At 43.8% G+C, this 19,130-nt stretch overlaps 1 protein-coding gene across 6 annotated transcripts in view; it reads left to right on the top strand.

Moving 5' to 3' along the window:
• Positions 1-19,130, top strand: part of LOC119961836 (calcium/calmodulin-dependent protein kinase kinase 2-like) — a 131,968-nt gene that overhangs the window by 27,195 nt on the left and 85,643 nt on the right. Inside the window, exon 2 of one of the 6 annotated variants that reach the window (XM_038789259.1) lies at positions 6,137-6,194. The exons of 4 other annotated variants lie outside the window; for them this stretch is intronic. In XM_038789259.1, coding sequence (XP_038645187.1) covers positions 6,137-6,194 — 58 coding nt within the window. Of the gene's footprint in view, positions 1-6,136; positions 6,195-19,130 lie in introns of those variants that run through there. One more of the 6 variants, XM_038789267.1, reaches the window with a different exon arrangement.

Genomic DNA, 19,130 nt, shown 5'->3' with positions numbered 1-19,130 from the left:
GTCCATAAGCGGAGATGTTTTAGAATTATTTTAAAGTAGGTTTATGGACTGTTTCCCAAAACCCTCAATTTGTGTGATCCAGTTTACTAAAAAAACCCACCACAAACTCACATTACTCACCACACTCACGCCGGGCTGGAGAATCGCCGGGGGGGGGGGGGGGGGGATGGCGTGAACCCCGCCCAGGCAGCGGCTGCCAGGCGGGGGTGGGGGGAATCGGGCCCGCGGGGGGGGGGTCATGCTGGCCTGGCCTGCGATTGGGGCCCACCGATCTGCGGGCGGGCCTGTACCATGGGGGCACTCTTTCCCTCCATGCCGGCCACTGTAGCGGTCCGCCATGGCCGTCGCAGGGAAGAACCCCCCTACACATGCGTTGGGATCACGGAGAACATGCTGCCCTTCCCGCGCATCCGCCGGCTGGCGGAGGCCCTTCAGCGCCGGTTGGCACATGCCCCTGAAGGTGCGGAATCTGGGAGGCCCGACACCAGAGTGGTTCACGCACTCCTTGGCGCTGGTACGGCCCATCGTGCCGGATAGCGGATAATCCCGGCCGATGTGTGGGGGTGTGCATCAGTATACATATGTACATATGCAGTAAGTGGTGGTGGTGGTGGGGGGGGGGGGATTTACAGTATGGGCAACAACAATAGAAAAAACGCATAAATTAATATTAGATCCATGTGATTTCCTGAGTCTGAGAAGTCAAAATTTCAGAGGGTGTTTCCTTTGTGGCAGAGTTCAGTGCAGATGGGTATCTGGTTGGAGACGACACGTGAGTCCTTACAATGAATGATGGTGCAGCACAATACAGTTTCTGTGCTTAGACCATCTGGGGGCGATTTAAAATAAAACCGGCCTTGAGCAGTAGAGATGATAGTTGTCTGCTCACTCAGCTGGGAGCTGCTGGAGTTTTTTTCCGGTTGGTGTTAAATCAGCAGTCTGATGGTTTCTCAGTTCTGAAAGGAGTATCGGGATTTCACTTGAGTCATGTGACCTTTCACCACATTGATAACGTTTTAAAAATAAATTTAATGTACTCAATAATTTTTTTCCAATTAAGGGACAATTTAGCGTGGCCAATCCACCTACCCTACACATCTTTGGGTTGTGGGAGTGAGACCCCCACAATCACGGGGAGAATGTGCAAACTCCACACGGACAGTGACCCGAGGCCGGGATCAAACTCAGGTCCTCAACACCATAAGCAGCAGTGGCAACCACTGTGCCACCTACATTGACATCAAAAGGGATGCTTATCTTTTGTCTGGGAGTGACTTAGGTTTCAGGACTGATAATATCCCAACCATTAGCTTTCAAAAGAGTAAACATCTATAGTGATGTATTTGTATCGAGAAGCCATTGTTTACTCAGACCCTCTGACTCCACTAGGTGATAAGCTTGTCAATTAAATTGTCCTCTAAATAGTACCCCTTTGAAATGGACCTGGACAGTCCCAGGTGTGAGGCGGGTCTGTTACAACTCTGCAGGAATAGTGTTTTGATCTGCAAGTCCTCTCTTTTTGTGATAATGTCCTTCCAATTGGGGGTGAGATTTGACACTGATCATAGAATTTGCAGTGCCGAAGGAGGCACCAGCCTTTGGGAAGAGCACCCTACTTAAGCCCACACCTCCACCCTGACCCCGTAAGTCAGTAACTCCAACCTAACCATTTTGGACACTCGGGGTAATTTATCATTGCTAATCCACCTGACCTGAGGGGCAGCACGGTAGCATGGTGGTTAGCATAAATGCTTCACAGCTCCAGGGTCACAGGTTCGATTCCCGGCTGGGTCACTGTCTGTGTGGAGTCTGCACGTCCTCCCCGTGTGTGCGTGGGTTTCCTCCGGGTGCTCCGGTTTCCTCCCACAGTCCAAAGATGTGCGGGTTAGGTGGATTGGCCATGCTAAATTGCCCGTAGTGTCCTAAAAAAAAGTAATGTTAATGGGGGGATTGTTGGGTTACGGGTATAGGGTGGATACGTGGGTTTGAGTAGGGTGATCATTGCTCGGCACAACATCGTGGGCCGAAGGGCCTGTTCTGTGCTGTACTGTTCTATGTTCTCTGCACATCTGTGGATTGTGGGTGGATTTGGGCAGCACGGTAGCATGGTGGTTAGCATAAATGCTTCACAGCTCCAGGGTCCCAGGTTCGATTCCCGGCTGGGTCACTGTCTGTGTGGAGTCTGCACGTCCTCCCCGTGTGTGCGTGGGTTTCCTCCGGGTGCTCCGGTTTCCTCCCACAGTCCAAAGATGTGCGGGTTAGGTGGATTGGCCATGCTAAATTGTCCGTAGTGTCCTAAAAAGTACGGTTAAGGGGGGGGGGGGAATTGTTTGGTTACGGATATTGGGTGGATACGTGAGGTTTGAGTAGGGTGATCATTGCTCGGCACAACATCGAGGGCCGAAGGGCCTGTTCTGTGCTGTACTGTTCTATGTTCTAAACCGGAGCACCCAGAGGAAATCCACACACTCACTGGGAGAACGTGCAGACTCCACAGAGACAGTGATTCAAGCCAGGAATCGAACCTGGGACCACTGAAGCAACTGTGCTAACCACTGCTAACCACTGTGCTACCGTGTTTTGTTCTTGTAACTCCTCATGGTAGCTCCTAGAACAAGGGGCCAATGCTGTGGTTATGGGACTTTTAGCAGCCATCTTTTTTGTTCAACAGGAAGTCCATTTGAAAAATAGCAAAAAGGAAGGTTTGATACATTTTTGGACTTCTTTTTGTTTTGATAGAACAGAAAGTGTGGTGATGTGGCCCACTGTGCTGAAAACCAGGCACGACTGAAATACAAGTATAATATAACTGCACATTTAAACATCAGCTTAAACCTAATGAACTGGCATAGCAGAAATAGCATAAGCATGTGACATGCCGACATCAATAGACTTTAAGCTAATTCCTTCTGAAAACACTTTTTTGCACCTTTTCTTGAGAAACCTGACTGTGTAATTAACAATTTTTTCAAATTTTGAAGTTCAACCAATACAAATGTGATACCCAGGCACGGTAGCATAGTGGTTAGCACAATTGCTTCACAGCTCCAGGGTCCCAGGTTCAATTCCCAGCTTGGGCCACTGCCTATGCGGAGTCTGCACGTTCTCCACGTGTGTGCGTGGGTTTCCTCTGGGTGCTCCGGTTTCCTCCCACAGTCCAAAGATGTGCAGGTTAGGTGGATTGGCCATGCTAAATTGCCCTTAGTGTCCAAAATTGCCCTTAGTGTTGGGTGGGGTTACTGGGCTATGGGGATAGGGTGGCGGTGTGGGCTTGGATAGGGTGCTCTTTCAAAGAGCCAGTGCAGACTCGATGGGCCGACTGGCCTCCTTCATTGTAAATTCTATATTTAGGTTACTTTATGATGCCATATTGTATATGTGTTTATATTAAGCAAAATATTTTGCCTAATGGCAACCATAATTACTATACTAGACTATGTTTATTATTCTGCATTGTAACACACACTAGAATCAGAAAAGGAGTGTATTTAACAATTAATACATCCCAAACATGCATTTAGTTGATCACATTTTTGCACTGAAAACAAAATGTCAGCAGTTACGTTCCCAGTTGAAGTTATAAGTGGATGGGAACATCCCAGAATGGAACTCTGGTGCAAAATAGTGTAACTTTTATTTTTGTGTACAAATGTGGAGGAATAGAGTCACAGGACGGCTAATTAGTTTTAACAACACGGAAAATACATTTATTAAACATGAAACAAATGAATTATATAATACAATACTCCTTTACTCTCCGCCTAATAATTACAGGTTTTAAGATTAACATTGGTGATAAAGTACATTTGAAGCTTCAATGTCTTATTAACATGCACAGTCCTTTTTTTTCCCAAGCACATGGACAAGCTGTGGTCAAAGAACATTCCACTTTGAACCCAAATTAGTGTCTGTGATTTCTTCTCTGAATCTCCTCCCTGCCCAAATGACTGTCACATGAAAGTTTCCAAACTCCACTCCCAAAACATGCTTTAAAATCTTCTTTTGTAATACAGCTATCCATTAGCAGGTTGAATTGTGAAATCCACTCCACATATTCCAAAGGACTGTTTTGAGCAGAGCTTCTGCTCCACTTCTAAATGTGCAACCAAATGTGCGACCTACTCCTCCATAGTCACCACCGGAAGTCTTCTGCTTCATTTCTAACAGTTGATACACTCTTTAAGTTTTACACTGACCCCTTTAGGATTTCTTTGTCTTGACTGACTTCCACTGTTAACACAAACTCTGATATCCAGCCAATATGGCCTTCCCAATTACTTTGACAGTTGTTTTGCAGACTGTAGCAAGGCATTCCAAACTTTAGGATTACTTTAGAAGCCTTTAGGATCCCTTTAGAAACATTTAGGATTACTTTAGAAATCTTTAGAAATTTGGCTGCTCACCAGCCGATTTGTTCTCATCTTTGTCTGTGCAGCCCATTAACAGTGTCCTGATCTATTTCCAGATTTCTAGAACCAATTGTCCTTTAGTTCCTCTGGTGCTTGCTTTCTTGCATATTATTCCACTGTGCAAACTTTTTCTGCTTCAAGCAGAGCTATGAGAGATGACTCCTTGTCACCAATTGCTGTGGCTTCCAGCTAAAACCAAAGAACAAAGAAAGGTGTTTTCCCTTACAAGGGCCTCTAGTAGCCAAGCAACCAAATTTACTCTTCATACCGTAGCTCCCTCTATCACCGTTGGTAATGAAACAATCCCCATACGCACAAACATCTTTGTCCAGCATGAATCTAACTATAGGTCCCTTCCAGGCACAGAAACATTAAATTAAACCCACCTAAAACTATATCTTATTTCTAATGTTTACCCATGCCAATATAAATCCCTTAAAATTACCTTTGTTTTTCTAACAGCAGGGATTTGCCATTTGCTTAAACTGCTCCTACCAGTTGCATTAGGTTGAAAATGTAGCTGATTATATTTTAATTCTAGCCCAGTAACATATTTCAGACATTGTTCTCTTTGGTGTTTAGACGGCACCTCATGATGTGCAGCAAATATTCTCTCGTTTCCATAACATAGTCAAATCGGGAGTGGGGAAGACCTTTTTAAAAAAAAAAAACTACTTTGTGATCTGGTTAAATCTGTTTTATGGGGAAACGCGGAGTCATGGTCAGGAAATTAGCACAATTATTGGCTTAGTCAATTTGAATTACTATTTCAAAACTTTAAATCATCTACATGTACCCTTCCCTTTTTTAACTTTCCATCATCTGTATCATTTAACCAGCATGGTGAACCAATCTCCATATCTGCCGTTTCCACATTTTTGCTCAGACTCCAGATGTGAGCATCATAAAAAGGGCTGATCGAAGTGATGGCTTTTCTTTTTCAGACATATGAATGTTGATTATCAGTTGATCTACCTAGTGGCCTTACTAGGAATTGCCAAATTTCACGGTTTTGGTTTGCACATCGAAGTGTGAAGCAAATTTAAGGCTTAAGGGCTGAATTATTATAATTATTAAACGTTAATGACTGTAAATTTAGGTTGTATTCCTCAAGTTTTAAAGGTTGATTGGCGATTTTATTGAGATCTTTAAAGTAATAAAAAGGCCCAATAAAGTAGATAGAGAGCGGTCATTTTCTCTGATGTAGGAATCTATAACAAATACAATCTTAATATAAGAGCTAGACCATTCAGGAGTGATAACGGGAAGTATTTATCCACAAATTGTGTAGTGGAAATGTGGGTTGCCCTCCCCAAAAGTGCAGTTATGCTGGATCAATTGGGATTTTCAATATCGAGGTCAACAGATCAGATCTTTTTATTAGAGGAGAATATTAGTCAAGGGTAGATAAATGGGGTTGAAGAACATGATGCCGCGGAATTGTGGACTAGCCCCATGAATCTGAATGGTCTACTGTGTACCTAATTTCTGTATTTTCTACCATTTTCTTTTTTTTTGTATATTGTGTATGTACTTCTATGCATGTAGCTGTTTTCCTTTGACGTTTTCATCCCTTTTGGACACTTGATAATTCCTCCTCCGTTTTCTATCATATTTCATTGTATGTTCAGATGTTCTGTTTCTTGTTAATATTATCTTTAATGTTTTATTGATCTATTTATCCTGATTTTTATTTTATTTTTCAATGTTTTCTCATGGTTTTTCAGGTTTCCTTTCCTTACCCTCTTCTATGGACTTGTTCTTCTACCAGTAAGACTGTACTTGGTGAGATTTTTGACCTCATTCTTATTGTTATGCAGTGGACTTTACCCAGAAGCAACAATTCTCAGTTACACTGTGTCTAGAATTCTTAGCAGGAGGGCAATGCTTTATTAAATCTGGAGGCCAAACTAGGTTAGGAATAAGAAAAAACTGATTTCAAAAATTAATGTAAAAATTAGTCATGTATTTGTCGGATTGATCGCATCATTTAGGATCCATTCCTTTTTAAGTGAAAACCTGCCTGAAACAAAAACAAACCCATCTGATGGCTACTTCATATTGATGCAACATTTCTAAGTATGAGTCATTATACATTATACCTAAACAGGCCCTTATATGGATAAAAATACCCTGCCTCAAGAGTTATCAATTCCAATGTTTTTAAAGTTGGTGTTTTTTTCCCAATTGAAAGAGGCCATTTTTAAATTTTCTTTTTAACTTTACATTGTGGTACAGAATTTCTAACTAAAAATCTTGGTGGAGATAAAATATGTGAAATTACATTCCTGCAACTGAGACTTTTTTTTTACATTGAACAAATGTCAAAAAATAAAATCTTTTCACAAAGTCCTCTGAAATGTTGTGAAGGCTAAGGTCCATGATATTAAAGGTAAAGTGGTTACCTGGTTAGAGGGTTAGCTCATTGACAATTAGTTTAGGGAAAAAGCGAGTATTTATTAATAAGGTGTAGTCAATGGTATGCCACAAGGACTTGAGTTGAATTATTTCTTGTTCCCCATACAAATAAATTATCTAGTTGTGGGAATAGAGCAATATCAAAATGTGCTGATGACGCTAAATTGGGACTGCAAAAAACTGTAAAGAAGAATGCTAGTGGTATAGGAGTATGTGCATAAAGATAAATTTATACCAATTGTTGATAAATATGAAGTTGTACATTTTGGGGGTGGAGCAGGTAGAAAAAATAAGACAAAGTTTTAATGGCAAATTTCTCAGTATTGTGGGAGGAGAGAAAGAGCTAATGGGATAGAACAGGATTGTTCATAGGAAAATCAATAAACATAGAACAGAGAACATACGGTGCGGAAGGAGGCCATTCGGCCCATCGAGTCTGCACCGACCCACTTTAAGCCCTCACTTCCACCCAACCCCCGTAACACAAAAACTCCTACCCTTTTTGGACACTAAGGGCAATTTAGTGTGCCCAATCCACCTAACCTGCACATCTTTGGACTGTGGGAGGACAAAGGAACACCCGGAGGAAACCCATGCAGACATGGGGAGAACGTGCAGACACCGCACATTGACCCAGCAGGGAATCGAACCTGGGACCCTGGCGCTGTGAAGCCACAGTGCTAATACAAAGGGGAAATGGGATTTTGAGTTTATATTTGATGACTTTAAATGTGAAAGCAAAAAGGTTACAGATGTCTATAAGACATTAGTTGGGGTGCCTTTGCAATATTACATGAAATTTTGGGTATACTGTTATCAGAAGAATAATGGAACTGTGAAAAAGGTGAACTGTTGACTCATTAGGATGTTACAAGAGATTGGAGGATATAATTTATAGACTAAAAAAGAAGAGGTAAAATTTAGTAGAGCAAGAGCAGGCTAATTATTGCTCAAAATTATCCAGAGTTTTGGGAGAATAAATTGTGAAAGATGAAGAATTAACAAAGCATAATGCAGGATTCATAGTAGAAACAAAAAGGGGGAGATTACTAGGAAGTAAAATTGTTTAATACAAGAAGCTTTAAGACTGCGTCAAATATTGAAGCACACCAAACACACGTACATATGAATCAGGACCTGGAATGGGCTATTTAATCCCTTGATCGTGCTCTGCCATTTAATAAGAGCATGGCTGATCTGATTTTAACCTCAACTCCGCATTCTTGCCTACCCCAATGAACTTCCACCCCCCTATCGATAATCTATTTCACTCAGCCGTAAAAAGTATTCAAAGACTCTGCTTCCAATATCTTTTGAGAAAGAGTTCCAAAGACGCTCTACCCTCAATGAGAGAAAAAAAACTTGTAATCCCTGTTTTAAATGGGTGACCCTTAGTTCTAGATTCTCCCACAAGGGGAAACATCCTCTCCACATCCACCGTGTCAAGAAAATCAGGATCTTGTATGTTTCAATAAGGTAGCTTTTTGCTCTTCAAAACTTCAAAAGATACAAGCCATAAGACCATAAGACATAGGAGCGGAAGTAAGGCCATTCGGCCCATCGAGTCCACTCCACCATTCAATCATGGTTGATTTCAACTCCATTTACCCGCTCTCTCCCCAAAGCCCTTAATTCCTCGAGAAATCAAGAATTTATCAATTTCTGTCTTAAAGACACTCAATGTCCCGGCCTCCACCGCCCTCTGTGGCAATGAATTCCACAGACCTACCACTCTCTGGCTGAAGAAATTTCTCCTCATCTCTGTTCTAAAGTGACTCCCTTTTATTCTAAGGCTGTGCCCCCCGCGTCCTAGTCTCCCCTGCTAATGGAAACAACTTCCCTACGTCCATCCTATCCAAGCCATTCATTATCTTGTAAGTTTCTATTAGATCTCCCCTCAACCTCCTAAACTCCAATGAATATAATCCCACGATCCTCAGACGTTCATCGTATGTTAGGCCTACCATTCCTGGGATCATCCGTGTGAATCTCCGCTGGACCCGCTCCAGTGCCAGTATGTCCTTCCTGAGGTGTGGGGCCCAAAATTGCTCACAGTATTCTAAATGGGGCCTAACTAGTGCTTTATAAAGCCTCAGAAGTACATCCCTGCTTTTATATTCCAAGCCTCTTGAGATAAATGACAACATTACATTTGCTTTCTTAATTACGGACTCAACCTGCAAGTTTACCTTTAGAGAATCCTGGACTAGGACTCCCAAGTCCCTTTGCACTTTAGCATTATGAATTTTGTCACCGTTTAGAAAATAGTCCATGCCTCTATTCTTTTTTCCAAAGTGCAAGACCTCGCACTTGCCCACATTGAATTTCATCAGCCACTTCTTGGACCATTCTCCTAAACTGTCTAAATCTTTCTGCAGCCTCCCCACCTCCTCAATACTACCTGCCCCTCCACCTATCTTTGTATCATCGGCAAACTTGGCCAGAATGCCCCCAGTCCCGTCATCTAGATCGTTAATATATAAGAGAACAGCTGTGGCCCCAACACTGAACCCTGCGGGACACCACTTGTCACCGGTTTGCCATTCCGAAAAAGAACCTTTTATCCCAACTCTCTGCCTTCTGTCTGACAGCCAATCGTCAATCCATGTTAGTACCTTGCCTCGAATACCATGGGCCCTTATTTTACTCAGCAGTCTCCCGTGAGGCACCTTGTCAAAGGCCTTTTGGAAGTCAAGATAGATAACATCCATTGGCTCTCCTTGGTCTAACCTATTTGTTATCTCTTCAAAGAACTCTAACAGGTTTGTCAGGCACGACCTCCCCTTACTAAATCCATGCTGACTTGTCCTAATCCGACCCTGCACTTCCAAGAATTTAGAAATCTCATCCTTAACGATGGATTCTAGAATTTTGCCAACAACCGAGGTTAGGCTAATTGGCCTATAATTTTCCATCTTTTTTCTTGTTCCCTTCTTGAACAGGGGGGTTACAACAGCGATTTTCCAATCCTCTGGGACTTTCCCTGATTCCAGTGACTTTTGAAAGATCATAACTAACGCCTCCACTATTTCTTCAGCTATCTCCTTTAAAACTCTAGGATGTAGCCCATCTGGGCCCGGAGATTTATCAATTTTCAGACCTTTTAGTTTCTCTAGCACCTTCTCCTTTGTGATGGCAACCATATTCAACTCTGCCCCCTGACTTTCCTGAATTGTTGGGATATTACTCATGTCTTCTACTGTCCAACCTTTCCTCATAAGACACCCCCCCCCCCCCCCCCCCCCCCCCCCCTTCCAGGTATTAGTTTTGTAAACATTCTCTGAACAGCTGCACATTCATGGTGAATAGAATGCGGTTAGGGCCCACAAACAGCAAGCTGTCAATATGACGCAGTGCATCAGAGGAATCCCGGATGTAGTTGGGGAGAGAGTGGACCAGAGGAGTGAGGGTAGAGTCAAGATAAGAGGAAATAAGTTTGGTGGGGCAAGAGCATGTTAACACAATGGGCCTGCCGGGACAGTCCTTTTTGTGGATTTTGGGAAGTAGGTAAAAGTGGGCTGTCCGGGATTGGGAGACTATGAGGTTGGAAGCCATAGGGGGAAGGCATCCGGAGAAATGAGGTCGCTACCGGTGTTGGAGATAATGGATTGATGTTCAGTGAGTATCTGAGAGTGGGCGCTCAGCCTCTGCGAGGTAAAGGTCAGTGTGCCAGACGACAACAGCACCCCCTTTGTCGGCAGGCTTGATGACAAAGTCGGGGTTAGACCTGACGGAGTTAAGAGCAGAAGTGAATAGCAGTACTCAGTTTTGTACCCTTACGTCCCCACCTCAATGAATTCCTGCCCTTGATCTTTTCATTGAGAGCTGTCGACAGGGCATTGGCCGTCTTAATTTTTCTGCCCCCCTCACCCATTCCAACCTCTCTCCTTCCGAACTTTCTGCTCTTCACTCCGTCAGGTCTAACCCTGACTTTGTTATCAAACCTGCCGACAAAGAGGGTGCTGTTATCCATCCACACTCTTCTGGTCCATTACCTCCTCACCTACAGTTGTGAACAGGGCCCTCAACAATGTGCGGTCCATCTCCCGCGCCACTACCCTTGCCCCCTCCACTCCCTGCCAGAACAAGGATAGAGTCCCCCTTATTCTCACATTTCATCCCACCAGCTTCCGTACGTAAAGCATAATCCTCCGCCATTTTCGCCAACTCCAGCTTGATGCCACCACCAAACACAACTTCCTTTCACTCCCGCTGTCAGCATTCCGCAGAGACCATTCCCTCCGACACAATCTAGTCCACCATACTCCACCATACCCAATACCTCTCCCATCACCCATGGAACCTTCCCATGCAATTGCAGAAGGTGTAACACCTGCCCTTTTACCTCGTCATGCTTAACATCCCAGGCCCAAAACACTCATTCCAGGTTAAGCAGCGTTTCACTTACATCTCTTCCAATTTGGTCTACTGCATTCGCTGCTCCCAATGTGGTCTCCTCTATATCAGAGAGACCAAACGCAGACTGGGTGATCGCTTTGCTGAGCATCTTCGGTCTGTGCGCATTCAGGACCCTGACCATCCTGTTGCTTGCCATTTTGACAAAAGACCCTGCTCCCATGCCCACATGTCTGTTCTTAGCCTGCTGCAATGTTCCAGTGAAGCGCAATGCAAACTGGAGGAACAACATCTCATCTTCCGGTTAGGCACGCTACAGCCTTCCAGCCTGAACATTGAATGCAACAACTTCAGATGATCAGCTCTACCCCACCTCAACCCATCTGTTTTCATTTCATTTTACTGTCTTTTACCATTTCTTTCTTTCTTGATATATATTTAATCCCCCCCCCCAATCTTACCCACCTTTCGTTCACCTTTCTCCTCTTTGCTTCCCCCTTCCCCTCCCCCCACATCTACAGTTCATCCTCTGATGTTAGTTTCCCTGCTGTTTGACCTTTCACATCTTTTGTACTCACTGGGGACTGCCATTAGCTCTCTTTCCCCTTGGTTTCTGTGGCCATTAACACCCGGTTTCCCTGGGTTTCTGTGGCTATGATTCATCTTTCATTTTCACTCCACGGTTATAAATATTTCCCACTTTCTCTGTTAGCTTTGACAATGAGTCATCGGACTCAAAACAGCATGGTAGCATTGTGGATAGCACAGTCGCTTCACAGATCCAGGGTCCCAGGTTCGATTCCGGCTTGGGTCACTGTCTGTGCGGAGTCTGCACATCCTCCCCGTGTGTGCGTGGGTTTCCTCCGGGTGCTCTGGTTTCCTCCCACAGTCCAAAGATGTGCAGGTTAGGTGGATTGGCCATGATAAATTTCCCTTAGTGTCCAAAATTGCCCTTAGTGTTGGGTGGGGTTACTGGGTTATGGGGATAGGGTGGAGGTGTTAACCTTGGGTAGGGTGCTCTTACCAGGAGCCGGTGCAGACTCAATGGGCCGAATGGCCTCCTTCTGCACTGTAAATTCTATGTAAAACGTTAGCTCTTTTCTCTCCCTACAGATGCTGCCAGACTTCCTGAGATTTTTCAGCATTTTCTCTTTCGCTCCTTACTTTTATATTCCATTTCCCTCGCTATAAATGATAACATTCTATTAGCTTTCCTAATTACTTGATGTAATATTAATTATCATATTAACCTTTTGCAGTTCACGCAGAAGCACACCCAGGTCCCTCTGCATCTCAGCTCTGCAATCAGATAATATTATTTTCTATTCTTCCAGCCAAAATGGACAATTTCACATTTTTCCACATTATATTCCATTTGTCAGATCCTTTGCCCACTCACTTAACCTAATTTCATCTCTTTGTAGCAAACGTGGAAAATGGGGTTATAGGAGAGGTCCAGTAAGGGAAACTTACCACAGGCATGATGGACTTTCTGTACCCAAGGTGCTTTGAAAACATTTTCTTCAGGATTTTATAAACCCTTTTGTTGTCATATTCTGATTTCAATTAGTCTGTTGCATTTGTTAAGCTAGCCACATTCAGATTGACATTCTCATAAAGGTGCATCTTTTTAATTTAAATTAATTTACTGATCGTGAATTAGTAGTGTGTAGGTATAAAAATCTCATGATATTGTTTGTAACTTATTTTAATCTACAAATCTAGATAAAGAACATTTATGTGCCATGTTGCCCATCTATTTTACACATTTCTGACAGTCTCAAATATTGCAATCATATGAGCTGTGCTAAAATATGGATTAATAATACAAATCCTGCACAAAACCAATCAATTAATTCTGTGTAGTTTTATAAACCCTGCAGAGGCTATCCATAAAACCTTCTTTCTGGTAATTTAAGTCTCACTTTTGTGCGAAGTGTAGCATGTCCTATTCAATTTTGCTGCATCAATTAGAGTTCAGCGGTTTAATTTCGTAATTCTGTGTACAAAAAGCACACCTACCCTCCCTCCCAAATGAGCTGTGTTCCCTGCACACATACTTACAGAATCCCGTTCCTCCCATTGCACACCTCGTTTGACAAAGAGTCATCAAGACTCAAAAATTTGCACTGTTCTCTCTTCACAGATGCTGACAGGAGTTTCTGTTTTGGTTTCAAATTCCAGCATCCGCAGTAATTTGCTTTTATCTTAATATATGCCTGCATTGCTCGCATCTTTGAATTAATTCTAATGCTTATTTGAAACAAGTATTTTTTTAGATTCTTTTTTTTGAGAGAACTTGGGATCTTTTTAGTTTTCCCCAATGATCCCACTTGTATGCCACGTATAAATACACAGCCTCATCCTATATCCTTCTCTGTTTTGATCCAACTATTTCTTGGTGGGTAATGGTGTCTTCTGTGTGTGTTTTCCCACTTCTTTGATTTCTTGAATTAATTGGGTAACACTATCTGCAATGAATTGCATTTTTTAAATTGCTACCTCAATATTGGACTTTTCTCCCTCTGTGTACCAATTTCCATCTCCCTCCATTTTCCCTTCCCCGATCCTTCAGTATGCATATATACTGTGGGCCATAGTTCCACAGGTGCCAAGTGGTTGTTCTTTGTGTGTCAGTCATGATAGTGAATGGCAGTGGATTTATCAACTTCAGGAGCTGACACGGTCAAGCTGGATCCTGCTTTTGTCTAAAGACATATGCAGGAGTATGATTAATTTACCCTTCTACACTCTGGTACATTGAAATCAATTCTGCCGCTGTCAGTACCGCAACTGATCATTTAGCTGAGCACAATTTAGACTTGGATCTCCTGGAGCCCTCATCACAAATATTTGTCATATCATATCATTTCATATCATTTCAGACTGAATTGGTCCTAGTCGGAAAAAAGGTAATGATGCAATAAATTTAACTGACTACATGTAAAATGGCCACCAGGTGGAGCCAGTGTATTAACGTTTTTAATAATTAAAAAGGTGATTAAGGGATCATAGAATCATAGATTTACAGTTCAGAAGGAGGCCATTCGGCTCACTGAGACTGCATCGGCCCTTGAAAAGAACACCCTACATAGGCCCACGCCTCCACCATGTCCCAGTAACCCCACCTAACCTTTTAGACATTAAGGGGCAATTTAGCATGGCCAATCCACCTAATCTGCATATCTTTGGACTGTGGGAGGAAACCGGAGCACCCAGAGGAAACCCACACAGACACGGGGAGAAAGTACAAACTCCAAACAGTCACAGTTGGAATTATCAGTCCACCCAAGTTTGGAAGCAGTATTTTCCAGCACAATATTTTAAATGATACATAAAGTACTACAAGGCCAGCCAGACCACTGTCTGCACAATGCTTGATCAAACTTTAGCCAAGGATAGAAAACCTTCAAAATGTAAATCTCTTGCACTAGTGGCAAAAAATAACCCAGTAACCAACTTGTAAATACTTAATGAATATTGTTGGTGAGGGATCAAATAGAATGGGAAAACTGATAGAAATTAATATTAAAATTTGCCAAATTTCCCCCTCCATAATGGCTTATGTGAGATTACAGGACCGACATATACAGACCAAGCCTTTATTTGACCATATCCTACAAAATTCATATTTCTTAAATTAAAGCAAATGAGAACAATATCTTTCGTGATCAATTATCATGTGTGGGGAAAGGTATTTCTGGAAAAATAATTTACACTACAGGTTGAGCATCCCTTATCACAGAATCACAGAAAAATACAGTGCAGAAAAGGCTCTTCGGCCGATCGAGTCTGCAGCTCCGCATGAATGGCACCTGATCTGCCAATCCTAATCCCGTTTGCTAGCACTTGGCCCATTGCCTCGAATGTTAAGACGTCCAAGTGCTCATCCAGTTACTTTTTAAAGGATGTGAGGCAACCCGCCTCTACCACTCTCCCAGGCAGTACGTTCCAGACCATCAACACCCTCTGGGTAAAAACGTTTTTCCTCAAATCCCTCTGAACCTTCCACCCCTCACTTTGAATGTATGTCCCCTTGTAACTGACCCTTCAACTAAGGGGAACAGCTCTTCCCTATCCACCCTGTCCATGCCCCTCATAATCTTGTGAACTTTGATCAGGTTGCCCCTCTGTCTTCTCTGCGCCAGCGAACACCCGACAACTGAAAAATCTGAAATCCGCACCTTTTTTCGAGTGCTGGCGTGACATCATGAATGGGAAATCCCACAAGGCTTCTAGGCGATGCGCAGTTCTCAAAGTATGGCGCACATGCAAAGTTCCCAACATTCCACACATGCACAGTTCCCAATGCGCACCGTACCTGCGCAGTATATAATAACAATAAACTTTTATTGTCACAAGTATGAAGTTACTGTGAAAAGCCCCTAGTCGCCACATGCCGGCGCCTGTTCGGGTAAGATCTGGTACGGGAATTGAACCCGCGCTGCTGGCCTTCTTCTGCATCACAAACCAGCTGTCTAGCCCACTGAGCTAAACCAGCTCTGTTTTTCCGAATTCGGAAAAACATTCCAAAATCCGATAGACACCTGGCCAAAGCATTTTGGCTAAGGATACTCAACCCTTTACTAAAATGTTCAAAAAATCTATTAAAAAATGTGTTATTTTTCCTGAATCAACTCATCGTTCTGTGGACTATGAAGTGCACAGCCATGATTCACTTCACTCATTTTCCCGAGGGAGAATTTTTCCAAGTTTTATTTGATAAAGATATCCATGATTAAGGGAACCAAATCTCTACATTTATCTAGGGAGGTAGTAGCGCACTGGGGAGGCAGCGGTGTAGTGATATTGTCGCTGGATTAGTAATCTACAGACACAGGGTAGTGCCCTGTGGACCTGAGTTTGAACCCTACCACGGCAGATAAAATGTCCAATAAAACATCTGGATATTCAATTAAACATCTGGAATTAGAAGTCCTAATGATGACCATGAAACCATTGCTGATTGTCATAAAAACACATCTGGTTCATTAATGTCCTTTATGGAAGGGAGCCTGCTGTCCTTACCTGATCTGGCCTACATGTGACTCCAGACCCACAGTCATGTGAGGGTTGACATTTAAATGCCCTCTGAAGGGCGGCATGATGGTTGAGTGGTTAGCACTGGTACCTTACGGCGCCGAGGAACAGGGTTCGATCATGACCCTACGTCACTGTCTGTGTAGAGTTTGCATATTCTTCCCATGTCTGCGTGGATCTTACCCGACAACCCAAATATGTGCAGGGTAGATGGATTGGCCATGCTAAGTTGCCCCTTCATTGGCAAAAAAAGAATTGGGCTCTCTGAAATGGCCCAGCAATCCATTTAGTTCTATTCAGCTGCTACAAAGAAAACAAAAAGGAATGTAAGTGGACAGACCACACTGCATTGATCGAGGTACCGGAACTGACAACTGCAAACCCAGCCCTGTCAACCCTGCAAAATCCTCCTTACTAACATCTGGGGGCTTGTATCTATTACGATCCAAGATCAGACCCCAACAGTGGCTAGGATATTGGGCCAAAACCCCAATATTTTAGTTTATTTGTAAGACTTTTCAGAAAGAATGGTTCACTCCAGGAGTGATTTCGTGAATAGGGCTTTGATATTCTAAAAACAAAGCTTTATTATGAATACAATATTAGGGCAGCACGGTAGCATTGTGGATAGCACAATGGCTTCACAGCTCCAGGGTCCCAGGTTTGATTCCGGCTTGGGTCACTGTCTGTGCGGAGTCTGCACATCCTCCCCGTGTGTGCGTGGGTTTCCTACGGGTGCTCCGGTTTCCTCCCACAGTCCAAAGATGTGCAGGTTAGGTGGATTGGCCATGATAAATTGCCCTTAGTGTCCAAAATTGCCCTTAGTGTCCAAAATTGCCCTTAGTGTCCAAAATTGCCCTTAGTGTTGGGTGGGGTTACTGGGTTATTGGGATAGGGTGGAGGTGTTGAACTTGGATAGAGTGCTCTTTCCAAGAGCCGGTGCAGACTCGATGGGCCGAATGGCCTCCTTCTGCACTGTAAATTCTATGATCTATTAAACTTTTTAACTTCACACCCGAAAAGAATAGCTTACAATTATACAGTAAACACTACTACTCAATTTCCCATTAAACAACAAGAAAAGAAACGTACAACTCTCAATCTATCTTACTGTGGGAGAATTGTGGGCTCAGCTTCAGGCAGATCAGGGGCACAATTTACCAGCCACATCACGCCCGAGTGGAGCATGACATGACCAGTAGATCCCGAGTGAAGCCTCCCACAGGCTTCCCGACAGCCACGAGGCCTCGCAGATCTACCCAAGTCCCACAAGGTGCTGAGACCAGGAACCTGCCCACAATTGGCAGGCCAAAGCCACGCCCGCGTAACTAGGCCATAAACCTACTTAAGGTCTACTTACCTGGTATCTACCAGCCTCCCGGGATCAAAGGCCACAGCCGGTCGCCATTCAGTATTGGTCCACACAAACGTGACCAAGCAGAACGGCCCCTGGAGGCCCCTGGGTGGTTAGAGATAGTCCAAGGTGTCCGGGTGTCACTGCCAAGTTGGCAGGAGCATTGCCAGTGTGGCAAGTGCGGGTGCCAGGGTGGCACTGTCAAGGGTCAGAGGCTGAGGGGGGTCCATGTCCATTAAAGGAGGGGGGTGGGCAGGGCAGGTAGTAAGGTGCCTCTAGGAAGTTGGTGGGGTTACGGGTGGAAGTCCTGGAAGGGGAGGCTGTAAAGGGATGTGGGGGCCTGAAGAGGGAAGCCCCCAGCGACCCCATAGCGTCCTCACTTGGGGAGGTGAGAGGTAATGCCCATGGGTGTGGGGAGTAACATTGTCCATGGGTGAAGTGCAAACTCATTTGAAGATCGGGGCACCCTTTCAAAATGACGACCCGATCTTGGGAGTTTCGCTCCCCAGTGATGAAAAGAATTCTAAGCGTGGGCTAAACTGGTGAGAAACTCCCCAGGGCCCAAAAAAATGACAGTGTCATTGGATGGGGGTGGTGAAATCACCAGCAGAGTCGGTGGGAAGCTCCAAGTAAAATCCCCAACAAATGACACTTAACATTTCAGTTAAATCACGCCCCAGAATTCAACACCACTCTCCAAAGCTTCTTCAAAATACACTGCTTCTCTAAAGCTTTTCAAACTGTCTCTCTGCATTTGAAATGAAAATCGCTTATTGTCATGAGTAGGCTTCAATGAAGTTACTGTGAAAAGCCCCTAGTCGCCACATTCCGGCGCCTGTCCGGGGAGGCTGGTACGGGAATCGAACCGTGCTGCTGGCCTGCTTGGTCTGCTTTATAAGCCAACGATTTAGCCTTGTGAGCTAAACCAGCCCCTGAAAAACCATTTCTTGGCTCCATCCAGTAATGATCTAATCTCCCTAAGCTGAAAAACAACCTCTGCAGACTGCAAAGCACATTATCTCCCCAGAGACTTTCCCAGTCAAACCAAAGTCCATTAGTCCAGACTGAAAAACACTCCTTTGTAAATTGCACCTTCTGGCTGCTAAAACTACCCAGACCTACAAAACAGAAATATTCTTTTAAAATCATAACCGCTGCAGTCAATCACAAACTAACCCCAGGCTTTTAACCCTTAAATTGCCTAATACTTAGAATCCAATATTCCTAAAGTCTTCCAGTCGTCACAGAGCCAAAATTGGGAGCTTAATCAAGCAGCAGCCTGATATTCTCTCAGATAACATCATCCCTGGGTATGTCCTGTCCCATCGGCAGGACAGACCAACAAAGGTGGTGACACAGTGGTTTACAGTCGGAAGGGTGTTGCCCTCAGAGTCCTGAACATTGACTCTGGACCCCATGCAATCTCATGGCACCAGATCAAACGAGGGCAAGGAAACCTCTTGCTGATTACCACGTGCCGGCCCCCTCAATTGATGAATGAGTACCCCTCCATATTAAAAAAAAATACATTTTATTAAGGCATTTCTGATTTT

The sequence above is a fragment of the Scyliorhinus canicula genome, chromosome 1 (assembly GCF_902713615.1).
Source record: "Scyliorhinus canicula chromosome 1, sScyCan1.1, whole genome shotgun sequence".
Classification (NCBI taxonomy): Eukaryota; Metazoa; Chordata; class Chondrichthyes; order Carcharhiniformes; family Scyliorhinidae; genus Scyliorhinus; species Scyliorhinus canicula.
Note: the sequence above shows the minus strand (reverse complement) of the source record. Positions and strands in the feature narration are given on the sequence as shown.